The sequence below is a fragment of the Bactrocera tryoni genome, chromosome 1 (genome assembly GCF_016617805.1).
Source record: "Bactrocera tryoni isolate S06 chromosome 1, CSIRO_BtryS06_freeze2, whole genome shotgun sequence".
NCBI classification, from domain to species: Eukaryota; Metazoa; Arthropoda; class Insecta; order Diptera; family Tephritidae; genus Bactrocera; species Bactrocera tryoni.
This window is the reverse complement of record NC_052499.1, coordinates 6,295,487-6,309,252: the sequence shown is the minus strand read 5'-3', so window position 1 is coordinate 6,309,252 and position 13,766 is coordinate 6,295,487. Positions and strand designations below refer to the sequence as shown.

Genomic DNA, 13,766 nt, shown 5'->3' with positions numbered 1-13,766 from the left:
TAATCTACATAACCGAGTGTCTGCTAAACAAGATACCAAAATCGCCACCACTGTACTGTTTTTCAAGAGGCGATCACAGCAAAGCCGTCTTTTTCTGACAAGGAGTGCACTCACAACAAGAAATATATCTATATGCCACATACAGATAGTCAGCTGGCTTTGATATCACTAAAGTTTCTTATGGTTTCTATGTTTGTGAAAGATCTTATAGTGGCGTACGCCGATGATATGATCATTAAACAAACAGTTGTCGCACTCGCGACTTGACTCCCACGCCACTGTTGACAGTTATAACTTCGAAGTCGTAGATAATTTCGTCTATCTTGGAACCAGTATTAACACCAACAACAATGTCAGCCTCGAAATCCAACGCAGAATAACTCTTGCCAACAGGTGCTACTTCGGACTAAGTAGGCAATTGAGAAGTAACTTCCTTTCGACGAGCAAAAACCAAACTCTATAAGTCACTCATTATCTGCACAAGATTTATGGTCCCTTGCACATTGACAACTACGAATATCGCATTCGATGGAACAACACGAGCAAATGATGACATTGGCATTGTTCAGCGAATTAAGAGACAGTGGCTACACTGGCTAGGTCATGTCGTCCGACAGGACGAAAACACTCCAGCTCTGAAAGTATTCGACAAAGTACCCGCCGGGGGAAGCAGAAGAACACCTTCACTCCGTTGGAGAGATGGAGAAGTACCTGGCTGCACTGCGTAAGCGGTATCTACGCTAGTAAAGCAGAAGAATACAAAAACACAAGGAGTAGTACTAATACAAGTAGGTCACTGTCTAATAGGCAGCCATGTCAGTAGATTAGGGACGCATTATAAAGGCTATTGTAGAAAGTGTCAGGAGGTAGAAGAGGAGACTATCAAACATCTTCCGATGTGATTGTAAAGCACTATATAGGAAAAGAATCGCAACTATCGGTCGAAGGTTTTTTGAGAACGTCTCCGACTTTGCTCAGATAAAACTTTTTACACGTTGATGAACTTCACAAGATGGTTCAGAGAGGAATCGATAGGAACCAATAGAGTGTCGGCACTCTAGTCCCGGTATCGGGTAAGGTATACACACTGATAAAAGACTAAAGCTACTTTGCTTGAGAAAAGTTAAAAAAATTGCAATTCAAATTCAAAATAAAAAAAATCACATTACCGCACTAAGGATAACGGGATATTTCACACCCTCGTAAATGTTGCTCTACTTATCATAGTTTTATAAGTACGTATACCTACTTGTATACACATATCCCGTAAGCAGCTAAGTAGCTGTCAGCTGAGAAGCAATCAACAACTTTGACACAACTTTTACTAGAGAACTTTGCGAGTGCATAAATACTCACACAAATTTCTTTGATTGCAAAACGAAACAAAATGAAAGCTTGTGTTTCTGTACTCGTACTTTGAAAACGAAGAATTGCAAAACTTTCACTTACGACAAGCCGACTTTGAAAATTTCTTATTGCCATTCAAAGTTATTTCATGAAAGTCATGTCGAAGTCATGAATGACGGATGATGTGTTACAGACTACCTTTAAATATCGTACATATGTATTGCTGTATTTAGTACGAGGACTACTTAATGAGTGTGTTAACTTTTGACGGTCACGCATAAGGCTTTAGAAACAAATAAGATTTAAGCGCTTTTTAATTCACTGGTTAAGCAGAAATTCACGGCAATGTTGAAAGTATAGCTGGACTGAAATATTTTCCTAGATAAATTAATCGACATGGTTCAGGGTCAAATATGAATCCAACACACACACGCCAGTGAGTTAAAACTGAAAGAATTATTTTTTTTTTTTCACAGATAACACTTAGAAGCTGCTCAGTCAAACATCCAGCAAGTTTTTAAGGGACGCAGAGCACAGTTCCTTCTTGATATAGTTTATTGCTGAGCGTACGTCTCATCTAAATGAGTCGACATAGTTGGTGAACCTTACATAGTATGAGTCCCTACAAATATTTTGGGAGTGCAACAATAACAGCAAACAGAAATGATGTTGTAGATTCTTTCGCATTCATCCCAGAAACCGTCGAAATCCGTCGCAATCCTTTTCCCTTGAAGAATTTCAAAAAGTTCCTTGTGCACAAAGTTTTCGATCGAGTTAGGCGGTATAGAAATTAGATGAGGTTTGCACCGCGACCTGGGGTATATTGTGCCCCCCGACGGTATATTAGAACTTTTGAGTATTTTTTGTATATATTACATCTTAATTCATAGAACTTTGCGATCGCGAAAGAAAAACTTCTCATCGAAAAATTTCTCGTCCACTTATCGGACGACCGTCTTGCTTGCAGATGACTGATTAAAGTGTGCGCGCGTCAATAAAATTTGCCGTCATGACGTTGAAATAGCAATGAAAATTACAGGCAACAACAAAACCATTTTCCGAAGCAATCAAAGGTGCAACGCAACTCAAAAGCAACCGCAAACACGCAAGGACAATGAACGTAAGTAAGAAACGCCCACAAAGGTCACGTGCTACAGAAAGCGAACAAATGCAAAGATATAGATATAGACACAGGAGGAGAGAGAAAACCACTTAACACGCACCTGTTGCAGTTGTTATTGTTAAAGCAGACATACTTATTTGTTTATATGTGTCTATAAATACATATGTACGTATACATACATATACGAGTGTATTGACAAAAAGCAACAGGTCCTTTAATGAGAGTAATAAACAGAAAAATAAATATGTCGATTGTCTCATTCGAAGAGCAATAAAAACAAAAAACAATGTTAATGGAAATTAACTTCTTTGCTTTTATCTATATTACACTTCTTACAAAAATATGTAAACATATTTATTAGTATATGTATATATGCCCATATGAGCAAGTATTAAAAGAACCAACGGAGTTCATAAATTATTTGGAACACTATCATTTATTTAATGTGTAGCGCAATGCCGTTAAATACATGTTAAGCCATTACATAGTCTTACAAACATACATAAATATATTTACATATATACATACATAATATTTAGTTCACACAAATGTAATTTACATAATTAACGGCAACCATAAGTGATGTTGCATGCCATCGCTTTAATGGCAATATTATGCTGATATGTAAATATGGGTCTCATAGGCGACACAAATCGTTTAAAGGAAACGCGACTGCCATTTGAACTCAATTGTGTATGTATGTATGTGCAGCTTTTCCCTTCAAAATCTCGTCCTGTCAGGTGCTGCCATACGCTCAACTACACCCCGCAAACACTTTCTCCCGCTGCCATATTGACCCAGCTATATGGTCCGCCACTGCTCGCCTGCGCTCTTGCGCCTCAGTGATTGACTGCTACAATCAGAAAGCGTTATCGATCAAACAACAAAAGTCGCATTTGTGATATTTTCGGCCAATTTATTGGGCTGTCAATGGGGATTTAATGTTTTCATGCACAAATTTTCATCGCAGTCGCGTATTGAGTTTCAGCAAAAGTGGTCGCAAAACAAGTTAAAAGTAAAACGCGTCCTCAATTTGCCTAGTTGCAGGCTTTCAAGCGCCTGGTGCTGGTGAAATTTTTATTAGGAAATATTTAAAAAGTTAAGAAGTTGAATATTTACACTCCAAAAAATGGATGATCGCACGATTGACTCGATTTTCGCGGGCTCGCTGGAGTCCCTTCCGCCAGTTAGTTCGAAAATTGTGCGCATTTTCACCAGTTCCACTTTCACAGGTGTGTGCTTTTTGAAATTGCTGGCCAATTGATTGCATAAGTTTGTTGAATTTGCTTGTTGACCTTGAAATTTAAACTATGTTTAGATACCACAATGGAGCGCAATACGCTGATGGCCAAGTGTTATCCACGTATTAAGGACTATTGTCGCGAAAAACATGGACTGGAGTTTCAGGTGAGCATACTGTAGGCAATTTCCTAAAAGTTTCAAAATAAAATCGATTACTAGTAAATTCGAAAATAATAATTCATGATTCCATAGTTATTTAAAATAACTTGCTGGAATAGTTCTTTAGGTATAATAAAATCGATCGACTGTTACGAAATTGTTTTTCGCAACAAAATTCCGTCACGCTGAAAATATGAAGAAGTGGACTTTATGAAAGGTTCAACTTATTCGAATTTAATTACATTTTATTTATTTTTTTTTCGTTGTTCGACGTAACAACCGAAAATAAATAACTCAAAAACCTATTCTAGTTATGTATGGGACTGAAGAGGCTGAAGAGGCTTACATAATGATTTTTTTAACAGATATTACGTAAACTTCTTTCATTGGTGTATGGTAGCGAGTGTTTTAAATCGGCTGAGCCAATTATGAATAGATAATTCAGGCAACTTCTGGATTCTTATCAAACTATGTTAGATTTGAGTATCGAAATGATCTATAAGTCCGGAGACGTAACGGTCCAGAAAATTGGATGTCTTAACCAATAATATGCAATCCGAACACATGTACATGTTCGCATGGAGTTAACAGATACCTTTCTCAACCTTCAACCAGCGTATGGTGTTGGGGATCCAAAATGTGACATCTTTATATAGGTCGAAATTGTAAAGGGTGATCCATTTCGAGGTCCCTACTTTTTTAGCGAAAAACCCAGAAACTTCAAATTTAATCGGGAATGTTTATTCTCATTCGAAAGAACATTCTTTGGCATGTTTTTTTTTTTGAAGATCATCTCTTTTAATTTTTGGTCGCGGCTACTTCTCAGATGGTACACCCGTTGAGTCTAATTTTTGATGACGCGTTCGAGTATTTTGACAGGTAACTGGCGAATGTTTTGTTCCTAGGCCTGAATCGTAACGGTATTGTCCGCATATACTTTAGATTTTACATATCCTCACAGGAATAAGTCTAACAGTGTGATATCACACGATCTTGGTGTTCAATCGACCGGCCCAAAACGTAAAATTATCTGCTCACCGAAGTGCTCTCTCAATAAATCCATTTATTCATTTGATATGTGGGAATTGGCGCCACCTTGTTGAAACTAAATGTAGACGAGATCACGAGGGGATCCAAAAAGTTACATCTTCATATAGGTCGAAATTGTAGTATGCTTAAGTCATGTCAGATATGCCTCTATTTAATGAGTTTAAAATTATTTATTCGTAAATCGGGTATAAAAACGGAACAATATATTTGGTTTTCAAGAAATATGTACATATGTATATAGTATATTAAATTTTTTTATTTCATTTATGCCTTCTCTACAGGTAGTAGATATGCGATGGGGTGTTCGTGACGAAGCCACCGATGATCACATGACGACAGAATTGTGTATGCGCGAAATTCAAAATTGCCAACGTCTTTCGATGGGTCCGAATTTCATTGTGTTTTTGGGTCAGAAATATGGTTACCGCCCTATACCAACATATATAGTGTCATCAGAATTGCAACTTATCTGTGAGGAACTGACATCAATGGGTGTGGATCGTGCCTTGCTCGATTTGTGGTACAAAAAGGATAGTAATGCCGTGCCACCAATGTCGGTACTGCAGCCCATCTCATCGATTTTGATTAACTTTAATAACAAGGTAAATATTCAATATTGTCTGTTTGGAATTGCCAAGCATTGCAATCTAAAAATTTCAAATGTATCACACTGCTTAGCTTATAATATCCACCGATAGCGATTTGCTTAAATTTCTTCCACTTCTTTTATAGCGCGTTCCCAAGTTACAGGCCGAGGATCAAGCTGTTTGGTGGGATACCCTTAATAAAATGCAAAAACTATTACGAAAGGCTGCAGCTTCTTTGGGTGCCAGTGAAAAGATGGACAAGGAGTGTGTCCATAATTATTTTATGTCCGGTAAGTTGGCTCTTTGTAGTGGAACTTCAAAATTCGCGTTTGTATTCGAAAAATAGCTATAATACTAGAACACTTTGAAAGGCCAGTCGTTTTAAAGATTTTCTTTAAAATGCCCTTCATTTCAATCATTCCCTCTTCGATAGACTTTTGCAAATCTACTAATACCAGGTTATTCCCATATTTGCAATTGATCGTTTTAGATTTCTTCCGAAATGTTTTTTGTGGTCTTGTTAATGGATAGAGGTTAACACTTTTTAGGTCTTTACAATCAACTATTTTGACTTAATATTGGCTTCTGTTGAATTTTTATGGATATTTATTAACGTGAAAAAGGATTTGAGAATAGGTTGGTATTGCAATTGAACGTAATTAAAATTCTTTTTGAATGAATTGAGACATTTTGTTGTGGAGCCAATATTCATGTAAGACTCCTGAGCATCGTTGGGTAAACACCAAGGTCACATATATATTCTTCGTACTTTTTATTAAACACCTTTCGTTTTAATAATATTAATTTTCTAAGGCGTGCAGTTAAAAAAGGCTTTTCGATGGTTCTGGCACACCGTTTTCATTAATATTTACGAGGCTTTCCGTTTTCACATAACGCAAACAATACGACAAAGCCTGAGGAAAACAGGGTTGTACTTGTAGTTCGGTATTCCACATGATGACCTAGCAAACTTTTTTATGTTAATTTTAGAAACCAGTCATACAAATACATATGGACATATGAATACATCAATATTCTAAAACGATCACTCTACTCTTTATTCAGTTACTGAGCGCGAAGTCATTAATGGCATATTGAACGTGAAGAATACAAAAAATCATTGTCTGGCTTATGTGCGCTACATCAATAATATAAATTTGCAAAATCTCAAGAAGGCATCACTCTTTGTGGATATTATAAATCGCAGTTTGGACACAGAATCGGCTAAATTGCTAGGCGATTTGCGTGATGTGCGCTTACCGAACAAGATTGAATCGAGTAATATGCAAAAGTAGGTCTCATGCAGTGAAGGTCTAAAATTTCTCAAATTAAACTATTGCTATTTTTATTTTCCAACATTAAGATACACAGTCGAGTGGATCGGTCGCGAGGGTTTGGACATCGAAACGCATGAAGAATATCTCAATCATTTCATCTCACATTTTTACAAAAATATTGTGAAATTGGTGGATCGCGCCATGCGCAAAGAAGACTCCAGTGCACAGGGGCAGATAGTGACTGAAATCCTACAGCATTTGCACGCTTGTAATAATTCGGTAAAGGTATTTTATGGACGTGAAGATAATTTAGAACATATCAAGCGCTATATGCTGGGGGATTCAGATAAACCACTTGTCCTTTATGGCGAAGGAGGTTGTGGAAAGACATCGATGCTTGCGAAAAGTGCTTCGCTGGTGGCCGGTGAATGGTTTGCCAGTCAGCGACCAATTAATGTTATACGGTTCCTCGGCACCACACCCGATTCAAGTGCTTTAACACCGACTCTAATTTCGATTTGTCAACAGGTAACTTGTGTTCTAACTAAGCGTAATTATTATTATTCGTATTATCTATTGAACTAAATTAAAAACGTGGGCAGTTTGTTCAGTCCAAGAGTGGAATAAAAATCGAGTGACTTTAAGCAGCATGTTCACGACAATTGGATCTATGCAAGTATTCGTAACGAACCTGATTCATATACGACCAAGGATTATTGCGACGGAAGTATTGCTCGAAGATAATTTGAGAATTTTTCACGCTGCAACAAGAACAATACGATTGCCCTAACTAAGGTGTATTGGCTCATATTGAACGCACCTGCAAAGCTTAAGTCGGAACCTAAGTAATGCTTGAAAACTCGACTAAACCAAAATTTCGTTGATTCGTAGATTCCAAGATTTTGGATATGTTTTAGTAACTTCAGTCTAATCATGGATTCACCATAATACATCTGTGGGCCAGGCGCAATCATTTCAGAAATCTTGATTGTAGAAACCTAATTTTCAGAACATTTTAGAAAATATATCTAGCTAAATGTTTACGCACATTACTTTTATACATAAAAATTGTCATCGAAACTGCCCGCGTATCCAAATACCAGTGGTTTTTGAAATAAAATGTATATTTTTTATTGTTGTTTTATTTCATATTCTATTTTACTTTTGTAAATATACTTACTAATATGCCTCTGATGCAGATCTCCTACAACTATATGCTACCGTTCGAGAATATACCCGACGATTTGGTACCTTTAACGGCACATTTTAAGCAATTACTAACTTATGCAAGCACGAACCAACCGCTAACGTTGTATCTTGACTCAGTCGATCAGCTAACAGGTACACAAGATTCGAATAAAGTGTCGTGGATACCGACACGTTTACCACCACACTGTAAGGTGAGTGGGAGCTACGACAAGTTGACTATTCTAATGGCATGTCGCTCCCGTTTAAATCGCTTCACTTAACTCCAAAGCATGTGATTTACCTCTATCTCTCTCTTTAAAAATAGTTTACTAATTTGCATGAGATTTATAGATTTATTATATAATACAACCTACGTAGACACTTAAGTATAACATTGCTTAGTAATTTACAAAAAAAGCTATACCTTATATAGATATATGTATGTATGTACATATGTAGTTTATAAATGCATGGTCATCTGATATTGGTTCTAACTGTATAAGTTTTCCAAATTGCTTGACCTGGGCTGCTAAAGCAATGTAGCAAAGTGCAACAAAATATTTCATTAAAAATTCGAAATGCCAAAATTTGTAAATATAAAGCACAAAAGAATTTACATATATGTATGTACCACAACCGCCCTTCACTCTCTCCAAACTTCTCCTTTATTAAAGCATGGTAAGCACGCACATTTTATATACCCAGAATCAAAGGAAAAAATAATATCAAATCTTTCATTTTCTCCCATTTAAACCTGAACTTCCTCCCCCAACCACCGTAGATCATTATTTCATGCGCCAACGAAGAGTCCAATCCGACCGTCTCGCAGGAGTATTACGTGCTACGCAAAATGATCGATATCGAGGAGAATTTCATTGAAGTTACCGCGTTGGGAGAAGATCTCGCTATGAATGTTATAAAAATGTGGATGAAGACGGCTTGTCGTGATTTGAATAATTATCAGTGGCGTTTGGTTGCGAATGCCATAAGCAAATGTTCCTTACCGATCTTCGTGAAGCTGGTCTTTGCTGAGATCTGTCGCTGGCGTAGCTACACCAAACCGCAAGAGACGCATCTCGCCAATACCGTTATGGATTCGATTATGATGCTGTTCGAACGTATAGAAAAACAGCATGGTCGCATTTTGGTTTTTCATGCATTGGCTTATATCACCGCCGCAAAGTCGGGTTTGTCGGAGAGCGAATTGGAAGATCTCATTTCGTTGGATGATAAAGTGCTGGACGATGTGTATCAGTATCATATGCCGCCAGTACGTCGTATACCACCACTTTTGTGGACACGCATACGTAATGATTTGCCGAATTATCTGAGCGAACGCGAAGCGGACGGTGTGAATGTGATGAACTGGTATCATAGGCAATTCAGGGATACCGCTAAGGAGCGCTACTTCAAGAACATGAATATGGCGATGTATTTTCATTCGATGATTGCTGATTATTATCTGGGTATTTGGGGTGGTGGTGTGCCGAAACCCTTTAGATATACGGAGATACAAAGACATCGTTTCGGTTTGACGGAGAAAGAGGGCTCGGCGGACAGAAAAGTGCCTATACAACCATTGGTCTTTACCAGCAAGGACGGTAGTTCAAAACGGTATAATTTGCGAAAGGTAAGAAATAATATGTGAAGCTTGTATAATTAAGGAAGCGTAGCTTGTGATAGGTTAGTTATTCATCGAAGAGGTTTCTTTCACGAATCAAAAATAAAATATAGTTTTCCGAGCAATCAATCCTCCAAACGTCTTTAAGACACTTGAACTCTTAAATACTTAAACAAGCTTTATTGCTTATACATTTATACTCTATCTAAACACATCCTCATTTCTAGTTCGGCGAGCTACCTTTCCATTTCGTACGCTCACGTCGCTTCAAGGATCTCTTCGAACACGTGCTGTTCAATTACGACTGGTTACATGCCAAACTTTCAAGTTGCCCACTACAAGCTGTACTGGCTGATTTCGAAGACGCTTCAGCGAATACAGATAATAAAGAAGCAAAACGTGAGCTGATGCTAGTGGCCGATGCTCTGCGTCTTGGTGGCGCTATTCTCGCAGTTTATCCGAACATGTTGGCGCCACAGTTGATAGGACGTTTGTTGCCCGAAATCGGTGGAAATAATAATATAAAAATGCTGTTGCGTGCCTGCGATCGCTCGGGACCGAAAGACTGCTCACTCATACCGGTAAATCATTGTCTACACACGCCAGGTGGTCCACTGAAAGTTAGTTGCTGCAATTGACTTACATTTTTTTCGTCTGACTTAGTCTTTATTTACATACAGTACTCCCTGGAGGGTCATCAGTTTGCCGTTTTCGCTTTTTGTCTTACCAGCGATCTTCGTTATATGGTTTCAATCTCCACACATTTCATAACGTTCGATCTCTCAACATCGGATCTTACACGTGATGTGAATCCCGGTATTGAAGGTATCATGCAACAACTAGTACTGAGCCCAGACAATAAATGGGCTGCGGCGTACTCCAATAACAATCAGACCGTCTTGCTGAATATGCTGTCGAGCGAATTCGTTGTCATCGACAGTCCGTTTGAGGCAGATGATGGACCAGTCAGTGGTCTATATTTGCTAAATCAGAGGTACTGATTCTTGCTTTTTAGTGGCGATTAAGTCATTCCTCTTACTACTCATTGCAGCCTCTTCTTAACTTGCAAGTTGCGTTGGTCTCAGTTTGACATGCGTGGAAATTTGGTTGGTGTATATGATATTCAAGGCGATGTTGCCAATTGGGAAATTTTGAGTAAGACTTCTGGTCATCAAAATTTATTGGCATTTTTCTTACGTACTTTTCGTATCTTCTTCATAGGTATGGAATTTCTACGTCCAACTGACTACAATGTAATTTTCTGGTCCGGTTCAATTAATGAGACACGGCTTCGCTTGGATTCATGTCGCAATGAAGTCTTCTCTGAGCCGTTGTTGCTTTTCAGCGCTCTGGTGATGAACAAATGCGGTACTAAGATTTACGCATGCGCGAATGAAGAGAATTATCAGGTGCGTAAAAAATTTTACAGAAATATCCCACTAATGCAGAGCTGTTTAATCATGTTGATTTAAAAAACAATAATATGTCCTTTTATGCACCTCCTTGTAGGTTAGTGTCTTTCGTTACGAAGAAAGTGACTCTGCAAAGTACATCGGCTGGATACTGGAGGAGCAGTTGCCACGCTTTGAGAATGACGAAAAGGAAATGTTGTTGCAGCTGCGTTTGGATCAAGATGATCGCATGTTACTCGGCACTGCTGGCAAAGGTTTCGTTATATGGGACTTTGGCAAGGATGGCGAACGTCTCAGCGAGGATGCTATGTACTTCGCGCTACCTCATGGTGTGCGCAACATCACAACACGCATTATGCAATCCAATTCGATTATGGTGAGCTCGAAAATGGATTATGCTGTGGCGGGCGTACGTAAAAATCTCTACGTCTGGTGTTTACACACACGCCAACTGGCAAAGGTGCTCGACGCACATTTTGGGCGCATTATTCAGCTGGAAGCGCTCACTATCGGCAATTGGAATAATCTAGTGACGTCGTCCATAGATCGTTCGGTTAAAGTTTGGAATATAAATAACATTTTCGAGAAGGTGCATGTGATTGATCGACATGAACTACAGATCGATAATATCAGGTGAGTTCGAAAATAGTAATCTCCTATTTATGCCTCATAAGTATGCTTTTTTGAACAGTTTATCCGAAGTCGATTTGGGCGTGACAGTTACGCGCAGCTGTGTTGGGGTTTGGGATACACGTTCGGGACGACTGCTTGCCAAACTGGCCGATAGTCCTTTGGGCGCCATTGTCACACACGCTGAAATTACACCCGACGGCCGTTATATTATTTCTTCGGAGACTGGCAAGTTTCTAATATGGAATCGCATCTCTGAACAGGTGATCTATCGTGACGATCAACCAGGTATTCAGCAGATAACGCTTATGGATTACGGTTATAAAGTATTAACGGTATCATGCCCGAATATCAATAACAAAGCAGCAGCGGCGGCAGCTGAGGCAGCTGCTGCAGCTGGTGAGGAAACTAATCGTCTAACGGCAATAACAACTGTGCGTTCCGTGCCAGGTAAACGTTCTATCGCAATGTGTTGAATATTATATAAAACTTTACTCTGCTTTGTTAAACAGAGGGCAATATACTGTTCCGTTTTGAGTATACAATACGCATGGTGCCTGGCTTGCCATTTAGGCAATCGGTCATTTCGGCTGATTTGGCTTATGTAATCGTTTGTACCGTGGATAAGGCGAACAAGGATTGTTTGGCGGTCTATAGCGCTACTAACGGGACATTTGTTTCGAAAATTCTACTAAAGGGCTGTGCAATTAAGGTGAGTATAAGTATGAAAGATTTGTCGGCCAATAATGGGGCGAATGAAGTAAGCGACCGACGTGCGTAAATTCGAAATACAGGACGTCAGCTATCTTTACGGCCGCTTTTTTCAAGAGAAGGCATACTTAAACCTTCTGAACGCTAAAACACTTGAATTTAAACATCGAAAGCATAAAATTTTTGTGTCACTCCAGTGGTTCCACCGTCTCCAAATGTCTTAATAACTTTTATGAAAAATATCCTTGGAGGTTTGGCTTTTTTGTGGATGGTCACTACGAAAAGTAAACAATTTCAACATTTTCCTCTGATGTTATTTGGACCTATGACTCTTGAAATTGTGTCGACATCCTGTGCCACGCTGGTTGCTCTATGCATGTGTAATATGTATAGACAAATTAGCTTGAACCATTTCCGTCTTTCTTTCCAGGAGGTGATTTCATTAGTGCCAATGCCACACAAGGCAAATCAAGTGGCTGTTATCAGCAGCGAAAAGGGTAGCATAATGGATATAAAAAGTAAGAAGCATGTGCGTTCCATACCCAAATGGGGTGGTTCCATAACAAAAGATGGTAAAAGTGGACTCTATGCGCCCACTAGGTAAGAATTGATACATCTAACAAAACAACAACAAATAATGGTTTTAACATTTCGTCATATTAGAGGTGGCCTTGAGATGCTCGAACTACGTAAGGGCACCACAGTCAAAACATTCATACCTAAAGTGGCCGAAGGTGTATTCTCCGTAATTTGTCTTTTCACCGAAAATGATGAATATGTTTGCTATTATCACAGTGGCCGCAAAACTATACGCGTCTTCCGTTCGTCAGACACCGAAATGATCGCCAACTATCGCTTACAAGCCGAGTTGACAGCGATTAAAAGCAGCAAGGATGGTCGGTGCATTGTGTTGGGCACTGTGGATGGCTGTATGTCCGTGCTGGCCATTGTCGATCCACAAAAAGAGGAAATGTTCGAGTATTTGAACCAATTGCCGTCGCGCGATGAAAACTGGAAGGCCAAATTGGCTAAGCAAAAGGCGCGTGTCGGCTTCAAGGCAGCCATACGTGTGGCAACGATTTCATCGCGTTTCGATAAAAGCAATAAAAACGCTCAAGGCGCCGATGGCGAAGCAGGTGAATTGGATGAAGAGGGTAATCCTGTGGAGATTGCAGCTGGGGAGTAGTTTAAAGGAGGTTTTGCTTTCGTCGTAGTATTACTAGAAAACATACATACTTATTTACATATACATATACATATACATATATTACATAGCGTTAGCTGCTTTAAACGCTTTATAGGCAATATACAAGGAATGTACAAAGTGGTTTTGTTAAAGCTGAAGTGATATTATTTATCGAAAAAAGAAAGTTGAAAAAATATACAAATATAAGTAAATAAAAAGCTTGCTATGAATTA

At 38.8% G+C, this 13,766-nt stretch overlaps 1 protein-coding gene across 1 annotated transcript; it reads left to right on the top strand.

Moving 5' to 3' along the window:
- Window positions 1-3,454: 3,454 nt before the first annotated feature.
- Window positions 3,455-13,766, top strand: LOC120778114 (NACHT and WD repeat domain-containing protein 2). Its single transcript, XM_040109821.1, has 17 exons — window positions 3,455-3,702; window positions 3,789-3,877; window positions 5,203-5,523; window positions 5,654-5,798; window positions 6,574-6,799; window positions 6,872-7,313; window positions 7,985-8,185; window positions 8,755-9,603; window positions 9,822-10,214; window positions 10,275-10,588; window positions 10,646-10,749; window positions 10,816-11,003; window positions 11,104-11,639; window positions 11,698-12,086; window positions 12,149-12,348; window positions 12,778-12,947; window positions 13,011-13,766. The coding sequence occupies exons 1-17, from the start codon at window positions 3,600-3,602 to the stop codon at window positions 13,531-13,533; spliced, it is 5,193 nt and encodes a 1,730-aa protein (XP_039965755.1). The 5' UTR covers window positions 3,455-3,599; the 3' UTR covers window positions 13,534-13,766.

Excerpts from the sequence above, each read along its gene's own strand:
- LOC120778114 (XM_040109821.1), top strand. The coding sequence starts at position 3,600 with ATGGATGATCGCACGATTGACTCGATTTTCGCGGGCTCGCTGGAGTCC. Across the intron at positions 3,878-5,202 it reads AACATGGACTGGAGTTTCAG|GTAGTAGATATGCGATGGGG; the intron begins GTGAGCATACTG and ends CCTTCTCTACAG. Across the intron at positions 11,640-11,697 it reads CTACAGATCGATAATATCAG|TTTATCCGAAGTCGATTTGG; the intron begins GTGAGTTCGAAA and ends TTTTTTGAACAG.